Genomic DNA, 24,099 nt, shown 5'->3' on the forward strand with positions numbered 1-24,099 from the left:
ATTTAAAACAAACAAACTGACTCTGAGAAAACTTCCTGAGGTCTGGAGGTTTCATATTCTACAGATATGAGAAGTTTTCAGTGTTTTGATGTTTAGGTTTTCTTTAAATAATTTCCTGTTTGTGTTTTACATTTGATTCTTTCATCCAACCTTAATTGTCTTTATTTTTTTACATCACATGTTAAGTAGACTTAAGATTTCTGTCTTCATCATGTTGACACACGCAGGTGGACAAGAGAGCTGGAGCAATGTCCACAGCCTGGAGAGTTTTTAATATTTATGAGACAAACTGTAAATAATTTTCTGCAAAAATACCAGGAGGAGGTGAAAGATGAAGAGTGACTGATCCCCTCCTAACCAGCAGGCTGCAGCATGTGGTGGCACACAGTCAGCTTCGTCCTCAGGACTCCGGATCAGCACCGTATCCAGGTAAAGGCTGCTGGTATCGCTGCAGCAACACTTCAGATCCATCAACTAAAATAAGATCGTTTGAAACTCAAAGAGTGTAAAAGAATATTACAGCATATCACAACCAAAGCATTAAGAAAATAAAAGACGGACAACAGGACTTTGCTTAATTAGCTGCATTTTAATCAAAAACAGAATCTTCATTGACTTCAGCCTTTTTTAACAGACTGAACTGTGATTCCTTTGAATCCATATGAAATAAGTTTAATGTCTACTGAGAAGTACTTTATGTTTCTCATGTGACTCGTGTTTCTGCATCGTACCTATTTCAGTCTGCACATGCAAACAGAGTCTGTGGGTTGAATTAAGGATGAACTTAAAAACGAGTTGTCCTGCTTTTGTGTCTCGATCCTCCAGAATCACCGGATCAAACCGGTCTGCGGCTTCGTTTGGTTTAAAAGTGCTTCATAAATAAAGTCATCTGATGACAACAAAGAAAAAGTCTTCAGAAGCTTCGAATCGTTCATAAACAGAGAGATTTACAAAAAAACCACAGCAAAGAAAGAGTGTGAACATACAACATGCTGCTGCAGGAGGTGCAGCTCCTGCAGCTGCAGCTCCTGCAGCTCCGTGCTCCTTTTCTCAGGCCCCATTTACACGACAACAATTTCAAGTGGAATTCCAAAACGTAGTTTGTGTCTGACCACGCGACGCTGCTCGGAGCCACTGAAAACAACGTTTTGAAAAGGAGTTTTCAGAACTTTACTGTGGAAACACAAAAGTTTTCCGAAGCGAAAAAGCAAAAACGTTGAAACGTTGTTGTGTAAACGGGGCGTCGGTCTGGAGCGCTACGATGAGCACAGCCCAGATCAGTCCGTCCTCCACATGGAATGAAAAGAAAACAACGCAAAGAAAGAAAGAAAAGTGAGGAAATCATTTTATACATCATAACTGTGAAAGTTAACAAAGAGAAATGAAAACAGGTCCAGATGTTGTTTGAATTGTCTGTAGAAGTGAACTTCTTCCTCGGGTCAGTAGGACCTCCGGATTTCATAAGGCGACCACGAGCTGACCGCGTCCTCCTTCACCCAGGACGGGTGGGTGTCGGCCGTGACGCCGGCGTGGCTGTCAGCCGACTCCTCCGTCACCATCTTGGACATGAGGTCGGTGACGGAGCTGCTCATGTAGGGGGGGCAGGTGAAGGAGGAGGAGGAGGAGGCGGGGGCGGCGGGGTAGGAGCTGCTGCTGGTTAAAGAGTGGTAGTGGGCGTCCTCCAGGGGGTGCAGGGTGTAGGGCTGCCCGCTGGACACGGGGCACATGGACGAGCCCCGGCTGGGGGAGCGGTACTGGGACGGACTCTCGGGGGCCTCTGGGCTGGGCATGGAGGGCGGCATGGTGATGGGGGCCAGGCTGTCCGTACAGAGGGCGTCCCCCTGGTGGACTGGCTCAGGAACTGTCTGCTCCCACGGATCCCTCTGAGGACAACAGGGACAGGAAGGAATTCATTGATTTCTATTGGGTGTGAAGCAGGAGGACGGAGGGGACACTGCTTCTGTCCCACTGCAATACTACAATACTACCAATACTCGCAATACTACCAATACACCAGAAAATACCAAACAAAGAGTCTGGAGCATTTCAGCCTGTTAACGACCTGAGCCCCTTTGGAAAAATGTATAGCTAATTAATGATTGATTGATTGATTGATTTTCTTTAATATTATTAATGTTATATCGTGCTATTTTCATTATTGTGTGTTCTAGATTTTTATTTCTATTCTTTCATCTCATAGATGCACACTATACTCTGAATAATTGTTGTGTCTGACGAATAAAGGACTTGATTTGACTTGATGTAAAAAAGTACGGATGCACCGATATTGATACTGCATGGAGTACTCGTACTTGTGAAAGCTCCCCGATACCACCCAGTGAGTACTCCATGACGTCATCCGTCAGCAACGGGTAGCCAAGAGACCACAAGGGATTTGGAGATTAATTAATATTATCAATAAACAACAAGCTCAGCCTGCGGCCTGTAAATACTAGATAAACCCGTCCTGTGCCGACTGCAGGCTGCAGGGCTGGTGGAGGAGTGTAGCCTGGGTGCAGGGCTGGTGGAGGAGTGTGGTCTGGGTACAGGGCTGGTGGAGGAGTGTAGCCTGGGTACAGGGCTGATGGAGGAGTGTGGTCTGGGTACAGGGCTGGTGGAGGAGTGTAGCCTGGGTACAGGGCTGGTGGAGGAGTGTGGCCTGGCTGCAGGGCTGATGGAGGAGTGTGGTCTGGGTACAGGGCTGGTGGAGGAGTGTGGCCTGGCTGCAGGGCTGATGGAGGAGTGTGGTCTGGGTACAGGGCTGATGGAGGAGTGTGGTCTGGGTACAGGGCTGGTGGAGGAGTGTAGCCTGGGTACAGGGCTGGTGGAGGAGTGTGGTCTGGGTACAGGGCTGATGGAGGAGTGTGGTCTGGGTACAGGGCTGGTGGAGGAGTGTAGCCTGGGTACAGGGCTGGTGGAGGAGTGTAGCCTGGGTACAGGGCTGGTGGAGGAGTGTGGTCTGGGTACAGGGCTGGTGGAGGAGTGTAGCCTGGGTACAGGGCTGGTGGAGGAGTGTGGTCTGGGTACAGGGCTGATGGAGGAGTGTGGTCTGGGTACAGGGCTGGTGGAGGAGTGTAGCCTGGGTGCAGGGCTGATGGAGGAGTGTGGTCTGGCTGCAGGGCTGGTGGAGGAGTGTAGCCTGGGTACAGGGCTGGTGGAGGAGTGTAGCCTGGGTACAGGGCTGGTGGAGGTGGTTTGTGGTAAAGCAGAGCCTTGGCATATTGCTTGGATATGGAATTAATTTAGGCTTCATGGAATTGAAGTAAATAAGTAATCGACAAGTAGCTAAAGGTTAGTACTCGTCCTTTATAAAATAAAATATTGTTGGTATCGTTGAATCCCTTTAAACAGTAAGTATGGAACAGAGTGGGCATGTGTTTTTTTCTGTTGATTTACTTTATGAACAGGGATGAGCCACTAGTAGTAGTAGTTTGTATTCTTAGTACTTGGAAAGCTGAAAGAGTGACGTGTCTCCATCTCAGGCCAGAGCACATCTCTAGTAATAACCTGCGGTGAGGAAAGATCCAGAAAAGCTGTCCTGAAAGAATACATATTGCCAAAATATAATACACACAGTCCTGTATATTATACTTCTGTCCATGCATTCATTTCTAACCATCGTTTCACCCGACATGTCCTCATGTCCATGGTTCCTGATTGATGACTGAGGTCTTTGGAGTCCATCAGGAATGTTAAATACTGTGATTGTGAAACTCACCAGAAACAAGTGGGACGACTCTCCGCTGAAGGGCGGCAGCAGAGACGACAGGGCGGAGGAGGGCAGGAAGGATCCCGCCGAGGACGAGAAGGCGGCGGCGCTGCGGTAGTCGCCGAAGGTTTCCGGGTAGTAGCTGTCGATGAGGGAGGAGTAGCTGCTCATGGAGGAGGGGTCGCAGGCCAGAGCTTTACCCCCCAGGGAGGAGGAGTAGACGTCAGGAGAGAACTGCTTGGAGGACGAGCAGAAGTCCGAGTCGGAGATGAACGGACGTCTCATGCCGTAATACCCGGGCAGCATGTGGGACCCTGGAAGGACACGTCAGTCAGATCTATAGGACCTATAGGACCTATAGGAACTATAGGACCTATAGGATCTATATGATCTATAGGATCTATAGGATCTATAGGACCCATAGTATCTATAGGACCTATAGGATCTATAGGATCTTTAGGACCTATAGGACCTATAGGACCTATAGGATCTATAGGATCTATATGAACTATAGGATCTATATGACCTATAGGATCTATAGGACCTATAGGATCTATAGGACCTATAGGATCTATAGGACCTATAGGACCTATAGGATCTATAGGATCTATAGGAAATATAGGATCTATATGACCTATAGGATCTATAGGACCTATAGGAACTATAGGATCTATATGATCTATAGGATCTATAGGATCTATAGGACCTACAGGATCTATAGGAACTATAGGACCTACAGGATCTATAGGAACTATAGGACCTATCGGATCTATAGGATCTATAGGACCTATAGGACCTATAGGACCTATAGGATCTATAGGATCTACAGGATCTATAGGAACTATAGGATCTATAGGACCTATAGGACAGCTCTCCACCAAACTGGGGATTATCTTTAGAGTGTCACATGATTCCTTACATATTCTGTACAATCCGGTCAAACACAGTGTACTCTCACTAACAACAGTGACATGAGGTCAAACAGCTAGAGAAAACACTTATGGAGAGCTGTTAATATATTTATTCAACGTACGGCGTTGCACTGATTGTCGAATATTAAAATGGATCACAGATAAATTCAATATTAAATATGTGTAAAGTTTTGCTTGGAAAAGGCCTGAGCTGCGTTTTACACCTGGAACCACCAATAATGTAACAGTCCACACACACACAATAGTGAACATACTAATAATGTAATAAGTTTGTTAATTAGTTTAAATGTAATAAAACTAATATCATAACAACATTTAGAATATCATTGGTTGAAATAGAAAAGCAAAAGAAATCTAGATAATGTGATGAATCCAAACAACAATGTAATAATACATAAATAAAAAACAGCATTTCTTGGAAATAGTTTAGAGCACATGGTTTTTAAAAATAAGTCAAATGGATGACACAGTTGTCGTGTTCATTCGCTGAGTGCAGTACTCTCAATTACAGTTGTAAAAAAAGTTAGAATATTCGAGGATTATTCAGTTTGAATTGGACAGATTTAGCAGTCATGGCCTGGTGTCCCTCAGGGCACACTCTGAGAACCACTGAGGTTACAGCAGGAGAACGAGGCTCTATAATCGAGGTGTTAGAGAAGCTTTATGTTGCTCCTGCATCAGACGAAGATAACGTTTACTGGGAGTTATAAAGAGTTTGGAAGCGGTGCAGACAGACGGAACTGTCTTTCTTCTATATGTGAGTGTGAAAGTGTTGACCAGTAGGAGGCAGCAGAGAGCGGAGCGTTGAGTCTCACCAGGCATCTGCACGTATGCAGGTGGGCTGGAGGATCCCCCCTGTGGACAGACACGAGACGTCCCTTTACTCACTGAGCTTCAACAGCAGAGGACAACAACAACAACAACAACAATAACAACAACAACAACAACAACAACAACAACTCAGCCCAACGTTGGAGATACAAACATTTTAATACAAGTTTAATCTGACGTTTGTAAATGATGTTCTGATCAAGAGGAGGTGAAAGAGACATTGGTCATTTATGGAGAACTGAAACTGAAACACTGAGGTTGTCAAAACTGCATTATTTACTATTTACTGATAATAATTTGAAGTAGCTTTGCTTTTCTTGTAAGTGTGTACATTTACCCCCCACCCCCCCTCCCCTCCCCTCCCCCCCTCCCCTCCCCCCCTCCCCTCCTGCTGGCGTGGCTTCACAAGATGAAGGAAGCTGCGGCGATAAGAAGAAGCAGAGGAGGCGTGTGACAGGAAGAAGTGGAACGTTTCAGCAGAAGATCTGCAGAGGTGCAGTGGTTTACACTGCAGCCTCACATTCAACAATGTCATGGTTCACTTCCAGAGTTTTGCATGTTGTGTGTGTGTGTGTGTGTGTGTGTGTGTGTGTGTGTGTGTGTGTGTGTGTGTGTGTGTGTGTGTGTGTGTGTGTGTGTGTGTGTGTGTGTGTGTGTGTGTGTGTGTGTGTGTCTGGTTTCCTCCCACAGGCCAATGACAGTGGTTTTCTCTTCTGTTGTCTTTATATTTTATACTTTGATGTAAAAACACTCCACATATGTTTGATGTATTTTCTGGATAAACTCTAAACACAGCAGATATGATCAATATTTGTCTTTTTACTTTCATTAGATTACATTTCAAATCGTAGCGTTGCTCTTTAGTAGTTGTTTTTTATCATATTAGAAAGAAAAATCATTCCTACTAAAAACTACTATTCTTATTTTGAATATATTCCACATTGAGTATAATTGTTTTGTAACTATTGATTTGAATTCACAGAGAAAGACGGACTGAAGATTATTAAAAGCCACAGTCACTCACATTATCAGACCTAATGATACCGTGTGTCGTGTCGATGTAAAGTCTGAGGCTTTTATAAACGTTTGTCACAGAAAATAAGTCACCGTTAATAATAAATAATACAACTTCATGGTCCATAAGAAAAACCAACCGAAGGGCTTCGTCAAGAAAAGAAGAAAAGAAAGAGAAGAAAAGAAAAGAAAAGAAGAAAAGAAAGAGAAGAAAAGAAAGAGAAGAGACCAGTAGCAGTTCAACCTCTTTCCTCAGTGTGTTTCCTCCTGATCATCATCAATACATTTCCTCGTGTACTGGGTACTCTTCATAGTATTAATAATAACAGTGTCTGAGACAACAGAGTCTGTTTTCAGGTTGTTTAAAGTTTAAACTTACTGATCTGCACTCATGTGTGATAAAATCATTGAAAGTAATGAAACAGAATTCCTTTACAACAAATTGAATTAACTGTAATTCCTGTAAAATATTACTTCTGTCCCACTGAGAAATGAATGATTTGGCTTAAATAGAACTTCTTAGACACACGACGTGTGTGTAGGATCAACTTTACTGTTTCTGGTCTGGAAGAAACAGGAAGTGTAAAAGGTTTAAAAGTATTTGTGGTTCAAACATGATTCACGACGTTCCTTTTACCTGCCGTGGCCTCATGGTGGAGTTCAGCTTCTAGTTAACAAGGAGCCCATTGGTGCAGGTCACACACACACACACACACACACACACACACACACACACACACACACACACACACACACACACACACACACACACACACACACACACACAGCAGGGCTGGTTTTGCATATTGCTAACATGAAGAAGTCGATATTAAGCCCACGCTGGCTGGGGAACAAGCAAATTTTGAGGCTTGGATTTGAATGTGATTTGCCCGAGCCAAGACTTCCTGGTGCGGCCCGGGTACGGCCCGGTGCATCTCTGAAGGCTGCGTATGGAAATCAGCTCGCTCAGGCTCAGACCGTCGCACACTGAACGTGTGTGTTGTGTTTGTAGTGTGTGTTTTTAGTGTGTGTTTGAGAGTGTGTGTTTGTAGTGTGTGTTTGAGAGTGTGTTTGAGAGTGTGTGTTTGAGAGTGTGTGTTTGAGAGTGTGTGTTTTTAGTGTGTGTTTGTAGTGTGTGTTTGAGATTGTGTGTTTTTAGTGTGTGTTTGTAGTGTGTGTTTGAGAGTGTGTTTGAGAGTGTGTGTTTGAGAGTGTGTGTTTGTAGTGTGTGTTTGAGAGAGCAGGCTCATGATGACAGATTCATTTCAACTTATTCCTCCTTTCTGGCACAAGAGCTGCGTTTCTGTCCTGGAACGACTCGTCACCCGTCCCTGTTTCCCCCGGTTCATTCCCAGGATTGGTCTTTAAATATCTCAGACTTTAGGTTTACAATATGTTTTGTAACTTGTAGGTTCGACTCTTAAAAACTCTCTTCAGACTCACACACTGTCAGGATCTGGAATCTATCACACACACACACACACACACACACACACACACACACACACACACACACACACACACACACACACACACACACACACACACACACACACACACACACACACACACACACACACACCTGAGTTCATTTACGGAATGGCAGCATGTCCGGGCAAACCACCCAGAGTGAGAGAAGCGGCGCTGCAGCGGCGAGATGACATAAGATCTTTGTGTTTCCACGGCGGCCGTCCGTGTTGCAGCCTGAGGAGGACCGGCTCTGTGGTCAGGAGTCACTCTTCTCTCTCTAAGCTCCTTTTTATTCCCGGGATAAAGGCCAGCATGAGCCAACAGAAGGACCTGGACGCTGTTAGTTACTCTGTGCACATTAAGTTGAACACAATAGGATTTACTAACATGCAGGTTTGTTTTGAGGGACCAGACGTCCTCCTCTGCCCCGACACGTTCGCCCCGTCGGCCCGTCGACATCATGACATTTAATGTGAAATCGCATAACTTCTGCAGCTTTGTGCCCGAAAAGTCTCACGTTGACAAAGCAATGTTCTGAAAATGAGTTTACAGGTAATTACAGAAACACTGACGATGATGTAGTGAGCATGTCGGGCCACTAGTGGGCGCTGCTGTTTGTTTTTTGTAATTAAACTACACACACTTCAACAATAACAAAGGGAGAACGCAGACATTCGTGTGGACGGATGATGAAGTTGGATTGTTGTTTCAGTGACTGTCAACAACAACACGACCAAGTCCAGGAGAACATGGAGTCGTGACACTCTGGAGGAAAACGTTGTTATTGTCGTCTACTGAGCATGTGCAGAAGAGCTATTAGCTAGTGCCGTGGTGCGCATGCGCAGTAGCAGCGTTTCCGTCGCCAACAAGGGGAAGGCGTCGTTTTCTCCCGACAACACGATGATGGGAGTTGGATCGATTCCAAAATGTAGCGTTTGTTTCCACAGAAAGCGAGAGTTTTCAAAAAGTTCCACCTGGAGAGGAATTATTCAAAAACCTGCATTTTCAGCGGCTCTGAGCACCGTTGCCGTGGAAACACTCAAAACGCAACCACAGTTTTGCTTTTTCACTTGAAACCACTGTGGCGTCTCCAGCCCCAAAGTCTCCAAACTCCTATTGTGCAACAAACAGCTGAAACTAGAATATATAAACAACATCATTCTCTAATCTTCCACATAAAGCCAAAGCAACAATTAAACAATTAAGGGTATTTCACCATTACAGAGGAGATATACAAAACAGTTTTGGGGATGTTGTATAAATATTCTGACAAAACTAACAATTGTTCTGAGGATCATCCATATGTTTGTTTATTTTCCTGTAAAACTTGAAAAATGATTATTTTGTTGTATTTTGATCGGTAAAAATGTTATTTCAGGCATAAAAAACTAATTTGGTCACATTCTGTTTCATAAGGGGATTTTCTATCAATTCAACATGAGACATGGAGAGAAACTGTAGTGAGAGTAATGAAATGGAATAAATCCAACAATGTAGAACATATATGTGCCAACATTGTAATAACATCCATCCATCCATCCATCCACCCATCCATCCACCCATCCATCCATCCATCCATCCATCCACCCATCCATCCATCCATCCATCCATCCATCCATCCATCCATCCATCCCTCCATCTCCTCCCTCTTATCTGTTCCCGGGTGGTGGTGGTGTCAGTCTGAGCACCGTCACCCAGAGCACATTGACCCATTAAGAACCTTCCTGCAGGTGGAGAGCCCACAGGAAGGTGGAGAGCCCACAGGAAGGTGGAGAGCCTACAGGAAGGTGGAGAGCCCACAGGAAGGTGGAGAGGCTACAGGAAGGTGGAGAGCCCACAGGAAAGTGGAGAGCCCACAGGAAGGTGGAGAGCCCACAGGAAGGTGGAGAGCCCACAGGAAGGTGGAGAGGCTACAGGAAGGTGGAGAGCCCACAGGAAAGTGGAGAGCCCACAGGAAGGTGGAGAGCCCACAGGAAGGTGGAGAGCCCACAGGAAGGTGGAGAGGCTACAGGAAGGTGGAGAGCCCACAGGAAAGTGGAGAGCCCACAGGAAGGTGGAGAGCCCACAGGAAGGTGGAGAGCCCACAGGAAGGTGGAGAGCCCACAGGAAAGTGGAGAGCCCACAGGAAGGTGGAGAGCCCACAGGAAGGTGGAGAGCCCACAGGAAGGTGGAGAGGCTACAGGAAGGTGGAGAGGCTACAGGAAGGTGGAGAGCCCACAGGAAGGTGGAGAGCCTACAGGAAGGTGGAGAGCCCACAGGAAGGTGGAGAGCCCACAGGAAGGTGGAGAGCCCACAGGAAGGTGGAGAGCCCTCAGGAAGGTGGAGAGCCTACAGGAAGGTGGAGAGCCCACAGGAAGGTGGAGAGCCCACAGGAAGGTGGAGAGCCCTCAGGAAGGTGGAGAGCCTACAGGAAGGTGGAGAGCCCACAGGAAGGTGGAGAGCCCACAGGAAGGTGGAGAGCCTACAGGAAGGTGGAGAGCCCACAGGAAGGTGGAGAGCCTACAGGAAGGTGGAGAGCCCACAGGAAGGTGGAGAGCCTACAGGAAGGTAATAACATTCTGGCACTTTGTTAATGAAGCAGAATTTAAAACATCATTAAAATGTAATAACGGTGGAACAAAACTCACTCAGGAGTTCATTTCATTTGCAGTTTTTATCTGAGATTTAGAGCCGAGGTCTGCAACCTTTACCACCTAAAGAGACGGTTTCAAGATTTTACCCTCAATAAAATGTGTCTGGAGCCGCAAAATATGTTAATTATCTGAAATTAAGAAAATACTGAACAAAAACAACAAACAATTGATATTCATATAAAAAAATCTGTCTGCATTCACAAAGTGTCTTTGGTCCAATTTGAATGTAATGAGATTTTTAAAGGTTTATTTTGAAGGATTGTTCTACTTATCTATTTTAACCTCCTTATTGATTAATAGCTGGTTTGTTTCCTGGTCGTTACAGCAGTTTTATCCTAATAATTTCTTTTTCTCTTTTAAATCCCATTTTTTGTTTTTTCCCCTTTCTTCTTCTTCTTTTGACGTTTTGTCGTTATTATTCTCCCTTTTAACTTTTTTTTCTTTAACTCGTAGCTGTTCTGGCTGTTTTAGGTGTTTTACCGTATTTATCTCTTATCAGCAAAACTTAAAACAATTTTATTTTATTTATACTGCATGATATGTATTATCCTCTGTGCTGTTTGTAACTTATACACATAAAGTTCATATAATATTATTCTGAAAGCTTCGTGGGCTCCAGAGCCGCAGGTTGAACACGCGTCTTTCTTTCATTGAGGATAAAAACTGTACAGCAGTTTAAAAATATATATATTTTATCATTTACGCTATTAGTTGTTGTGTTATTGCCTGTATTCCATGTAAAGAAGAAGACTATAATACTATTGTAACATTGGTTGGTAAAAGGCTTCTTAAACACAATTCCAGTGTGATTTAATGATTTTAAGGCTCTTATTAAAATAGATTAGTGTAAAGATCTGTTACTAACCATTCCTGACAGATAAAACCTCTCAGAACCAAACAGCTCAGCGGACTGGAACACGTGAAGCAATAGAATCTGTGATTTAATCTCTTTGTTGTTCCACAGCAAAGAACGTGGATTTATTATTGAAGTCAAACTGAATCTCAACAACATAACTTAACTCGACTTGTTTAACCTGGAAAATGTCCTGGAATGTAACTGTCTTCCAGTATTTCTCCTTGAACCCAAACCAACTCGTGCCGGGGACCTTCACACTCGTTTAAAGTCAAAATATAAAACGTCGCTAGTTTTTGGTGTTCAGAGTTTTTAAAAATGAAACTTGAAAACACTTTGGGCTCCGTCGCTGCTGCTGCTGCTGCTACTGCTACTACTACTACTACTACTACTACTACTACTACTACTGCTGCTGCTGCTGCTGCTGCTGCTGCTGCTGCTACTACTGCTGCTGCTGCTGCTGCTGCTGCTGCTGCTGCTGCTACTGCTGCTGCTGCTGCTGCTGCTACTGCTGCTGCTGCTGCTGCTGCTGCTGCTGCTGCTACTACTACTACTACTACTGCTACTGCTGCTGCTGCTGCTGCTGCTGCTGCTGCTGCTGCTGCTGCTGCTGCTGCTGCTGCTGCTGCTGCTGCTACTGCTACTGCTACTGCTACTGCTACTACTACTACTACTACTACTACTACTGCTGCTGCTGCTGCTGCTGCTGCTGCTGCTGCTGCTGCTGCTACTATTACTACTACTACTGCTGCTGCTGCTGCTGCTGCTGCCGCTGCTGCTGCTGCTGCTACTGCTGCTGCTACTACTACTACTGCTGCTGCTGCCTGGTATCTGCTACTGCTGCTGCTGCTGCTGCTGCTGCTGCTGCTCACACCCACCAAGGCCGTAATAAAGAATTACTCTGCACATGCTCAGTAGATGGACAATAACAACAGGGGGTCGTGACTCCCCGTCCTTCTTCTCCTGGACTTGGTAGTTTTATAGTTGAGAGTCTCTCAGAATAACAAGTCATCTTGGTCGTTTGTCCATACGAGTGTTTGTGTTCTTCCATTGTTAATGTTTAGAACCTTTGTGCTCCGCTGGCATGTGTGTGTGGTTTCATTCCAAAAACAAATAACAGCACCCACTAGTGGCCCAACGTGGAAACTGTCACGGCTCAGGATCGGACCGACTGCTGAGTCATGCACAGAAAGTAAAAGTTCATTGAGTTGATTTCTAAGTCTGTCAGGAAGCAGGCCAGGGTATTCCAGGAACAATCCAGAAGCAGGTGAAGTGAAGTGACTCTCCACAACACGAGTCGATCACAAGGAGGAAATACTCAGAGAAACTCGGGTGTCGTGAGATAAAAGCTGGTCTGGCAGCAGAAACACAAAGGAGAAGGACAGGGAGACAGGAAGGACATGGAGACAGGAAGGACATGGAGACAGGACAGACATGGAGACTGGAGACAGGAAGGACATGGAGACAGGAAGGACATGGAGGCAGGAAGGACATGGAGACAGAAAGGACATGGAGACTGGAGACAGGAAGGACATGGAGACAGGACAGACATGGAGACTGGAGACAGGAAGGACATGGAGACAGGAAGGACATGGAGGCAGGAAGGACATGGAGACAGGAAGGACATGGAGACAGAAAGGACATGGAGACTGGAGACAGGAAGGACATGGAGGCAGGAAGGACATGGAGACAGAAAGGACATGGAGACTGGAGACAGGAAGGACATGGAGACAGGAAGGACATGGAGGCAGGAAGGACATGGAGACAGGAAGGACATGGAGACAGAAAGGACATGGAGACTGGAGACAGGAAGGACATGGAGACAGGAAGGACATGGAGGCAGGAGACAGAAAGGACATGGAGACTGGAGACAGGAAGGACATGGAGACAGGAAGGACATGGAGGCAGGAAGGACATGGAGACAGGAGGGACATGGAGACAGGAAGGACATGGAGACAGAAAGGACACGTGACACTGACAGTGACATCACAAGGGATTCAGAATAAGACAGGAGGAGAAGCAGCAGGAACTCTGACAGAACTCCACATCGTTTTCAGAACGTTGCCATGGAAACGTGAACTTTATCTGAAATGAAAGTGAAGCTTGTGTGAGCGGGTTCTGTGACTCAGCAGATGTTTTCTATCGAGTTCTGCTGGAAGTTTCTCTCCTCAATACTTTATCAAGCAGTCACTGAAATACTTCTTCAGTAGTTTGGTTCTTTTTCCTCCATTAGAGGCTACAGGTAGTCTCACATTCTGAATTAAAACAGAATACATGCCAAGCATATTTATTCAAAACTTGTGTCGCCTGCAAAACTGCGTACAAGTCCGATCTCATGACGTTTAGAAATCGGATGAAAAAAATGTAGTTTTTTTTACTGGAGTTCCAAAGAAAACTTTGGCGGTCTGGATGTCTTGTCCTCTACTCTACTCTACTCTACTCTACTCTACTCTACTCTACTCTACTCGGTACCAGAGTCATACAAGATGGAATTCTACTGTTGTGTTTTGACATTGTCAATAACTTCTAAGGAAACGTTTTTAAGAAAGAAAATTAGGAGTAATGGCCATTTTATAGTGACTTGTTTAATAGTTGAAAGAGTTTTTAAGTTTATTTTAATCAAATGTCAAGTGGTGTGAGATTACTTTGTTTTAACTGGCCTTAAATAAATACATATAGAGAAGGTAATTATGCAATAGTTACATAAGGTATTTTCGAGCATCAGGCAAAATTATTTTTTTGAATATTCAACATAGTTTTGTCCAAGACGGATGACATGTTGGTCTTTTTGCTCCATCACTCTGTTTTTACAAAAATACTTTCAGCCAATGAATGACGCAACAAGAAAAACACAAACCAACATTTGATTATTCTAAAGGTCAGCTGTTCCACTGGATATTCATCGTTCTTACTTTAAACAATTTGACTGTGTGGCTCCATGAAGAATAAAGAGTATTTGAGTCTTGTTGAGACGATGCAGTCAGTAGAAGTTCTTTCAGCAGCAGAGCAGCACTGAAGGCAGAGCGTCCCTCCTGATCTGTGGACAATCATTGTCTGGTCTGTTGGTTCCACTCCACTGGAGATGGAAATCCCAACTGATTGTTCTCAAACACTTGTAGTAGTTTTAAAAAACAACTTTAGTGTTTAATATCCAGCTGGTACAAATGGTAGTCAAACTGAAATAATGCTTTTGTCAGCAGATATGTGGAACTGTAGGTTTAATTCCTGAATATTCACTAAACCAGAGGCTCTTCTCTTTAGATTTTTTTGGTCTTTTGACTATTTCTTGGTAAAAGTTTCACGTTTCCACTTCCTGGACGTTGCTTCATGTTGGTAGTCACCACACACACACCAGTTGTTTGGGAAAAAGCTCTTTTGTTTTTTGGGGAAATTTGAAGTAAAGCATCAGTTTGATTCTAGGAAGATAAAACTCCACCCCGTCAGGAACCAAACTAACAACTCTTCATGGGAGAACATTTTCTAGTGCAGCTGCTCTGGGTTTAGACTGCTGGGAGAGCGACACCGAACCTTTCCTGGTCCTCTCTCTGTATATTAATATGCCGAACACTCATGTAGGCTGTGCTCTCTCTTCTCATATTTTACCTTCCTGCAGATCCTCAGCAGAGCAGAGCAGAGCTGAGCTGAGCAGAGCAGAGCAGAGCAGAGCAGAGCAGAGCAGAGCAGAGAGAGGATGAGCAGAGCAGAACAGAGAGAGGATGAGCAGAGCAGAGCAGAGAGAGGATGAGCTGAGCAGAGAGAGCAGAGCAGAGCAGACAGAGGATGAGCAGAGCAGAGCAGAGAGAGGATGAGCAGAGCAGAGCAGAGCAGAGCAGACAGAGGATGAGCAGAGCAGAGCAGAGAGAGGATGAGCAGAGCAGAGCAGAGCAGAGCTGAGCAGAGCAGAGCAGAGAGAGGATGAGCAGAGCAGAGCTGAGCTGAGCAGAGCAGAGCAGAGAGAGGATGAGCAGAGCAGAGCAGAGCTGAGCTGAGCAGAGCAGAGCAGAGAGAGGATGAGCAGAGCAGAGCAGAGCTGAGCAGAGCAGAGCAGAGAGAGGATGAGCAGAGCAGAGCAGAGCAGAGCAGAGCAGAACTGAGCAGAGCAGAGCAGAGCAGAGCAGACAGAGGAGCAGCTTGTCCTCTCCTCTGCTGTCCTCTAACCTCCAACAGGAAGAGTGAAGACTCTTCTTCTCTCAATCTGCTTCTGCAAAACTCCTTCTGGTTTCTAATTGAACAATTTGCAGAGCTGCTTCACTCCCTGCTGCTCTACTTGTAAATACTTCTCGGTTGAGTATATTTTAATGTTTTAATATTTAGATCTTCTCTCTGTATTTTATTTGTCTGCTAATGTGTGTTTCTCTATTGCTGTCTTAACATTTCACTGCTGCTAACGCTGTTTTAACATTGATAGAGAGTGACAACAAACGAGTTCTATTCTACTCTACTCTACTCTACTCTACTCTATTCTATTCTACTCTACTCTATTCTATTCTATTCTACTCTACTCTATTCCAATCCTGCATTGTGACTGACAGCTGATTGACCCAGGATAAATGAAGAATAGTGAGAAAACATCTTTGGTTCAGTTTTAAAATGCTTCCCAATGATTTTTAAAGAAAGTTTTTAATGCACAGAAAAAAGTAGAGATTGTCTCCACTAGTTTTACCAAGTTGGCTGACATGATCAAATCCTAGCTTTAACATGACCCCGGAGGGACATACAGGTCTGGATTATCAGTAAAATGCGGGGTTCAACATCGTGCAGCTCACATACAGAATAAGATTAAGGGAGTTGTGAGAGATTATTAAATGTTCAAGGTCTAAATTAAAACCAAGTGACTTTAGTTTACATTCATGGTGGACGGCTGGCTGAATTCACATGATGGGAACGAGAATAAAAAGACTGAGATTCTTCTAACACGATGTTGTGACCAGGCTTCTGTACCGGGACAGACAAAGGAGACATTTGGGACTTAAGGCTCATTTACATCATTTCAAGTGAAGTTTAAAAACTATGTGTGCATGTGCCCCATGTCGGTAGGTAGCCCTCCTGCACATGCTCAGTAGATGGACAATAACAATGTTTTCCTCCGTGGTGTGATGACCCCCGGTCCAGATTCTACCCGACTACGTACTGTTATAGTTGAGATTCGTCCGTAATTCCAATGCAAATCCGTCCTCCGTCCATACGAATGTCCGTGTTCTCTTCCTGTTCGTAGCGTATTGTTCTCTGTAAGTGTGGTTTCATTACAAGAACAACCAACCTGCACGCTATCAGAATCGTTTACCTCATTTCTATGTAAAGTGAAACTCATTCGCACGATGTTTCCGTGAAGACTTGAAACTTTCCTGAAATGAAAATGACAAAATTCTGCATTTTCACTCTAAAACGCTGGCGTGTGAGACGAGACCTGCGGCTCTCTGGCGAATGTCTTCTCCACCCTTTGCATAAAAAGTCAGTTTGGCCTCTGCTCATGTTGAATAGTTGAGTTTTCCACGAGGAAGTGAAGCTGGATTGACTGACTGCAGGACTGGACCCCTCTCTGGATGCCCCCCCCCCCCCCCCCCCCCCCCCCCGAGTCATCAGCAGCCTGCATATCTCTAGAGTGGACATGCCGACGCTACACAGCAAACACAAAGTGAATACAGTCCGGAGGAAGAAAGGCCCTCTGACAGGTGGTTAGTGGTGATGAAAAGCCGGTCGTGCTCGTGCATGCAGACGTCGGCGGCGGCGCTGCGGCTTCTGCTTGTTGCGTGCGTTTCTAAGACAACAATGGGAGGTTTGTGTGCGGCAGCGAAACGCCGCATGTGAGCGTGGACAATGTGAGCGGGCAGGTGTGCACGGCTGGGAAAGGAAAAAAAAAGTTTGCATGGACAGCCTGCAGTGTACGGCCGACCTCTCCCTACACTACCTGTCCCTCCACCTCCATCCTCCCGCCCCTCCCCCTCCCCCGCCACCGCGGTGGAGAGCTAACCCTTTGTGAGGTCAGGTTAGCTTTGTGTCCTCCATATTTACCGACGGGCTTTACGAGCGCTGGAGGCGAGTACAGGTGGTCAATGGATGGACGCTGGATTGTTTGCACACAAAACCCAACCGAGTGTAAATAAAGGAGATTTTCTTGGGACGGATTGTCCCACTAACAGAATGTTGTTTTGCAGACGGAGCTGTTTGGTTTGGGGGAGGGGACGGACGGGATCCACTCACGCTGTATCTGGGCCCGCTGGTCTGTCGGGATCGCTTCTCCGCCAGCAGGTCTTTGACCGTGTGCTTGACCCGGACGCCCTGGTACACCCTCTTGGAGTATTCTGGACCAAACACAAGCAGAGAAGAGCTCGGACTCCAGAGAACGTTTTGACTTGTAACACATCGTCATACAAATTTTCATCCATTCCCACAAATGTGTGTTGATTTGAATGCTTCACAGTTTTAGTGACTGTCTGGGATCGCTGTGTAAATGTCATGGAAATCACCTCTGGTGTGGTCAATGCAAATGGACGGCTAAAAACGAGGCAATTAACTACATTACTGCTGAAACCTCACGGTGGGCGAATACTGCAGATTGTACTACCATGAAAAGGCAGATCCAACAACATGTCAGAATAGACTTTTATTTGTGACTTTGCTGCTCATCTTTGATTCCTCTGAAACTTTAACGAGCCGATATTATATATTTGGACACACACTGACTCGTTAGACTAACCTGAAAAAAGGAATTATTAAAATTCTGGAAATACATTTTCGGCAGAGTAAAAATAAAAGAGAACTTTTTCTTGTCTATGGGGTCCGGTAATCTCTCATACAAACATATGGGTCCGGTAATCTCTCATACAAACATTTGCTGGAAAATCCTGCTCCGATGAAAAACCTTGAGAAAAGTTTAAGGCATTCCAGAATAATATGAATTATAATTATATCATTTGTTTTATTGTTTGAGGTATTTTCTTGTGGAGTCTGAGTTTGCATGAAAACTTTTTAAGTGAAAACGCATCGCTTTTGCTTTTTCGTTTCAGAAAAGTTTAGTGTTGACAGAAATGTTCTGAAAACTTCTACAGAAACAACAGAAACGCTGAAAATGAGTTTAGTGTTTGTGTGTTGAAACCACACACACATGCACTGGGAAGGTCACGCAGCATCACTTAACATGGCTGCACATTTACATTAGAGGTGTTGTATCTGGTGCTAAAAGCTAAAAGCTAAAAGCTACGAGCCGTTTAGCTTCAGACGTGTTGGTTGTGTTTGACGTCCAGGAATTCTCCCCGCCTGGATCGGGGAATTTTCCAACTGGAACTTCACAACTGCAGCAGAACGTGAAGCCATTTCTTTTTAAGCTCCTTTTCTCCATGTTCTCTAAATCTGTTGATGTTTCTTTACCAAATGTACCTGACAACGGTTCAAAGAGCAAACAATGCTCATGCTAAGCTAACTGCTACCACCTGGAATATTTTCATGTTACTAAATTATTTAAACAATTAATTAATTAGCCTGACTTTAGATTGTAATGTTGTCTTGTGATTACATTGCACTGATAAAGGATGAGTACAAGTACAAGTACTCACTCTGAGCTACTTGCTGATACCGAGTACCAACACAAGTACTAACTGCCATCAAGCCCAATTCTAACTTAGACAGTATGTGAAGACGCTGCGCTGCCATGACCCTCCTGCTCACAGCCTCTGGGTCGCCGTACGGATCAGTCAGGCTCTAATCAGGTTTAGCATGTAGCATGTAGCATGTAGCACCGCTGCGGTTTGAGCCCTGACACTCTTTAGCATGTAGCATGTAGCATGTAGCACCACTGCGGTTTGAGCCCTGACACTCTTTAGCATGTAGCATGTAGCATGTAGCACCACTGCGGTTTGAGCCCTGACACTCTTTAGCATGTAGCATGTAGCACCGCTGCGGTTTGAGCCCTGACACTCTTTAGCATGTAGCATATAGCACCACTGCGGTTTGAGCCCTGACACTCTTTAGCATGTAGCATGTAGCATGTAGCATGTAGCATGTAGCACGGCTCGGGGTGTAATCCCCCTGGATCCACAGAGCAGCTAAACTAATGAGCGACGTCGGGCTACAACTCCGCTGGTCCAAATGTCTCGAGCGATTAAGTTGCGGTCTTTCGTCTCTTCTTGATATTTCGTCTGTCTTCCTTTCGTCCGTCTCGTTAATATTAAAGAATCTCCTACCGGCTGACATCTCGACCTGAAGGTCTACGTGCTGACAGATGTACGTCCTGTAGTACTCGTCAGGTTGAATAAGAGTATGAGTACTCTATTCAGTATTGGACCCGATACCCAATCCTGGTATTGGTGCTTCCCTGTTTAGAAGTTTAAAATATTTGAGACCCCGTGATGCAGAGTAGAGTCGTGTGAAGTAGAAATATGTGAAACTGTGGTCAAGTTAAAGTTTTATATTGAAACTTGAAAAGCTTCAGCTACTTATTTTTGTTGTTATTTTGTTTAATAATGTATCATGTAATAAATTAGTCTGAATAAAATGTAGGGAAATATTAAAAGCCGTTAACCAACAATTTAAATTTAGCATCACAGAGGAATTAAAATGAAAAGATTCTTTAGTTTCGGCTTCTGGAGCTTAAATTCATCATAACAATGTTATAATGATTAATGGGAAGTATCATGGGGAGGCTTTACCAAGCAGTGACAAAGCCTTTATTGTTTTCATTTAAGCTTTTACATATTAGTATGTGAGAAATAATCATAATTTCAAATTGAAAAAGTAGGAAAAAAAAAAATACAAAAAGTTTAAATATTATATAGTCGTTGCTGTCTAATTCCTCTTAATTCTTAACTTATTGTATTTAATCTTTTTATTCTTCTTTACTTCCGAAACTACTAAATTTAATACGGTTTCTTCCCCTAATGAAGAGGCATTCAACTATGTTGTTGTATATTTCATATACAATTATAATAAAGGCTTTCAATTTCTTTATCCATCTATATAATAAATAAGTTCTTGTATGTACGTTGAATAATATGTACGCCTGACAGACATTTGAGGAATTGGATGAAACATTGGATCAAGTTTGACATAAAAAAATGACAACAAATACTGTGACGTCGTTATAAAAGTAAAACATGTAAAGAACAAAACTGTAAAATCACAAAACGAAACCATAAAGACCAAAGTTAAAAAGTTTAGCCACATTTCTTCAGTCTGTATATGAATGTTCTTACCTGAGTCCATGATGCTGCTGAACAATGTGACACACACACACTGACACACACACACCTCTCTCTCTCTCTCTCTCTCTCTCTCTCTCTCTCTCTCTCTCTCTCTCTCTCTCTCTCTCTCTCTCTCTCTCTCTCTCTCTCTCTCTCTCTCTCTCTCTCTCTCTCTCTCTCTCTCTCTCTCTCTCTCTCTCTCTCTCTCTCTCTCTCTCTCTCTCTCTCTCTCTCTAAAAATGACCTTTATCATTTGTTTAAATGCAAATGTTTGGTGGAGTACGTTGTTCTCCATATTTGCATCGGGAGTAGAGATGAGGGGAACGAAGAGCAGCTCCTCCTCCTCCACTCTGCTCCTCATCATCCTCATTTAAATAGGATTATATAGTTTCTATAGTTTTGATTTAGAACGTGAGGAAATCCAAACCACCACAAAGTTGTGGTTTACGTGTGCAGGTTGATAAAAGGTGATAAGAATATTCCCTTTCCTGAGGACAGAACTGCCACCAGGATTTCATTAAAATGCTAAATGCAAACGTGTCACCTTAAGTCCTATAACATCAGTAATCATTTTATTATATTGCACTTTTCACAGATCGACATCAAAGTATTTCACAAGCGTTAAACACTAAGTTAATTAAACTGCCTTCTGCTGCTTTTTAAAACCAGTATAAAGAGTTACAGTCCAGAAGATAGAAAGTGGGGAGTTTCATCTCAACCTCAGTTTATGAGAAACTCCTCCTATAAGAAGAGTTCAGGGCCAGATGCTCAGGAGACGCTCACCTCATTGATGGACCTGCAGATTAATGTAGAATGTACAATGAAAAGCTTTTTTGATGGTCCCCCAACCTATAATTAAACTATACGTTAAAACGTAGGTACAGAGTAAGTTCAGATAAATAACATGATAAATATGTAATCAAACGTTAATGTTTAGTCTGATGTCTGGGATCAACTTGTCTCAGCGAACATCAACGTTTCACTTTTCATTTTTGTTCCACTGAAGGACAATGTTGTTCCTCCTTTGCTTGATTTATGTCCATTTTTATAAATGAGACAATTTATGAAATTAAGCTTCACATCTGGATGTCGTCAGCATAGACAGTCGAATTATTTCACATCTACGTCGTTACATCAGTGTGTAACAATCAATATTGTAATTATGGCCCAGTACAGATCAATATTTTGCCATTATGGATGAAATAAAGCACAAAATGTAATAAAATAGTAAAGTCTGTTGACTTAATGAATGAATGTGATGACTGTACCTATTTTAGATTTATCATTATCATTTAGTATATTAATGGCTGCAGGTATTATGTCTGGTACAGTTTTTCTAAAGCCACTTCAATCATGTGTTTTCACAGAAATGGATCAAGGTTTTATTACCCTGTTGGCAGGTTCTGACAGTACGGACCTTATTATATCTAAAAAGTCCAACATATTCCAATCTTGGTTGTAACATCTCTAACATGCTGTCTCCTAGATTTAGCTTTTCCCACTTTGACTTTGTGAGGGATTATATTGCATTTAGAGTTGTTGGGTTTTTTTTTTACAACCAAATTCAGATTTATTTTCTTTAATGTTTCAATATGTTTGATATCTTCCACAGAAATATTAAGCTCAAAAGTATCACATGTTATTTTCCATGCAATGATGCACACAAAGCCTTTACTTTATTAATACTCGTGTTACTACCTGATCAATCACAAGCTACGTGAAGCTCTGTACTCACCTGAGCTTGTGATTGATCAGCTTTTTTTACAGCTTCTTAGTGAAGCAGACTGACAGACTGCCGCATCCTCCGCTGGCATGTGGCAGGGGAGTGGCCGCCGGCGAGCCGGAGCATCATATTATTTGGTAAATAAAGGCCGGCGCTGCTGCAGGCTGGGTTGCGGTTGATCCCGCCTCCCTACCTGTCCACAGGTAAGCAGCTACCGCCTGACAATAGAGCCAGCTTATACAAGTTCATTCAGCAGGAGACACTCGTGAAAACCTTTTGTCCTGCACACAAAAGACTGTCCTCAGTACGTTGCTCCGCAGAAACAAAATGGGATATGGGGGTGAAGGAGGGATGTGTGTACAACTCAGCTTCCAAAACACAACACGAGTCAGGAGAAGGAAGACTGAGGACTGTTGAGGAGCGATAATCCTTCAACAAAAGCCACAGGGATGAGGCACAGCAGCAAACCTGGCACAGAGCCAGCTCTTTTGGAGACGTGTCACCGTCATGAAGATAACAATCGGGCATTAAATTACACAAACATGTCAATTTATCTCTTAAAGAAACAACATAAGCTGAATATTTTCAACTGTGGGTGAAATCAGGTCACACAAGTCGCAGGGCAAACACGTCCACACCCTGGGGCAATTCAGGCCCAGTTTCCATGGCAACGGTTCGTCGATTTAGCATTTACAAGACGATGTTTGACAAAAGATATCCGTCCAAACCGTTCAAATCCGTGCAGTGCAAACCACTGCACCAGCAAAAGTAGAGAATTTCATTCAAAAAGGGGAAAACTGCTAAATACTATTTACAGAAGAACAAGGAAGCAAATAAAATGGCTAAAAACAATAGAAAAACATTTAAGGGAAAAACTAAACACACTCACACACTCACACACTCACACACTCACACACTCACACACTCACACACTCACACACTCACCTAGTGGTGATTAAGTTCACCAATTAACCTCTCAGCCATGTTTCCAGACTGAAACCAGAGAAGCCGGAGTAAACGAGTAGAAACCAAGAAGAATTAAACTCTAAACATGAAGGTGTTTGAACCCCCGACGTCTCGCTGTGAGGCGACAGAGCTGACCACTGCTCCACCATGCAGCCGCTTACATTGATCAAGAGTAAATGATGATATATATCCATGAAAACTGAATACTGACGTCCAGATTGCTCAAAATACTTTGAATGTTGAGCTCATAGAAAACTCATGAAAGTGTCCTGGACGGCACAAACAAAAATAAGAAATCAACGTGATTTAAAACATCTGAATTGTTTTATTGTGCTTCCAGGACGTTTCCCGCCGGCGCCACATGACCTAAACCTCTTTTTCCTTTTTTCTCCCAAGCTTTAGGTGTGTGATCCGTCCTCTGCCACTGGGATGTTCTGCTCTTTATTCGGGGATCGTCGCTGTAAGAATCTAATCTACCGACACAATTCTTAACCGCAGGGGCGTCGTGCACGCAACACACATCGCAGTCGAGAGCCTGTAAAACATGAAATTAGCATTAATAACATTTGCATGAGCTTTGAAGAGGACGGAATGTAATTTATACTGCATGTCTGGAAATTGAAGGGGTTTTCACAGCTGTTGTACTCGAATCGGACCGGACACTTTCAGTGAAATACAGCCGCTGACTTCCTTGTGGAGTGCCTGCAGGCACTCTTCTCACCGGTCACCTTATCTGTGCCGGCTTCTGTGCTGACTTTTTTTTTTATCAGTTAATTACTCAGAGATAAGAGG

At 43.8% G+C, this 24,099-nt stretch overlaps 1 protein-coding gene across 1 annotated transcript; it reads right to left on the reverse strand.

Annotated features, from left to right (window-relative positions):
* Nucleotides 1-572: 572 nt before the first annotated feature.
* On the reverse strand, nucleotides 573-20,663 carry pou2af2 (POU class 2 homeobox associating factor 2). Its single transcript, XM_080460112.1, has 5 exons — nucleotides 20,631-20,663; nucleotides 17,644-17,744; nucleotides 5,457-5,496; nucleotides 3,719-4,023; nucleotides 573-1,883 (listed from the first exon to the last, which is right to left on the reverse strand). Exons 1-5 carry the CDS (start codon nucleotides 20,638-20,640, stop codon nucleotides 1,440-1,442), a joined length of 900 nt encoding a protein of 299 aa, XP_080316238.1. The 5' UTR covers nucleotides 20,641-20,663; the 3' UTR covers nucleotides 573-1,439.
* Nucleotides 20,664-24,099: the final 3,436 nt, after the last annotated feature.

This window comes from Lipophrys pholis (genome assembly GCF_963383615.2).
Source record: "Lipophrys pholis genome assembly, chromosome: 3".
NCBI lineage: Eukaryota > Metazoa > Chordata > Actinopteri > Blenniiformes > Blenniidae > Lipophrys > Lipophrys pholis.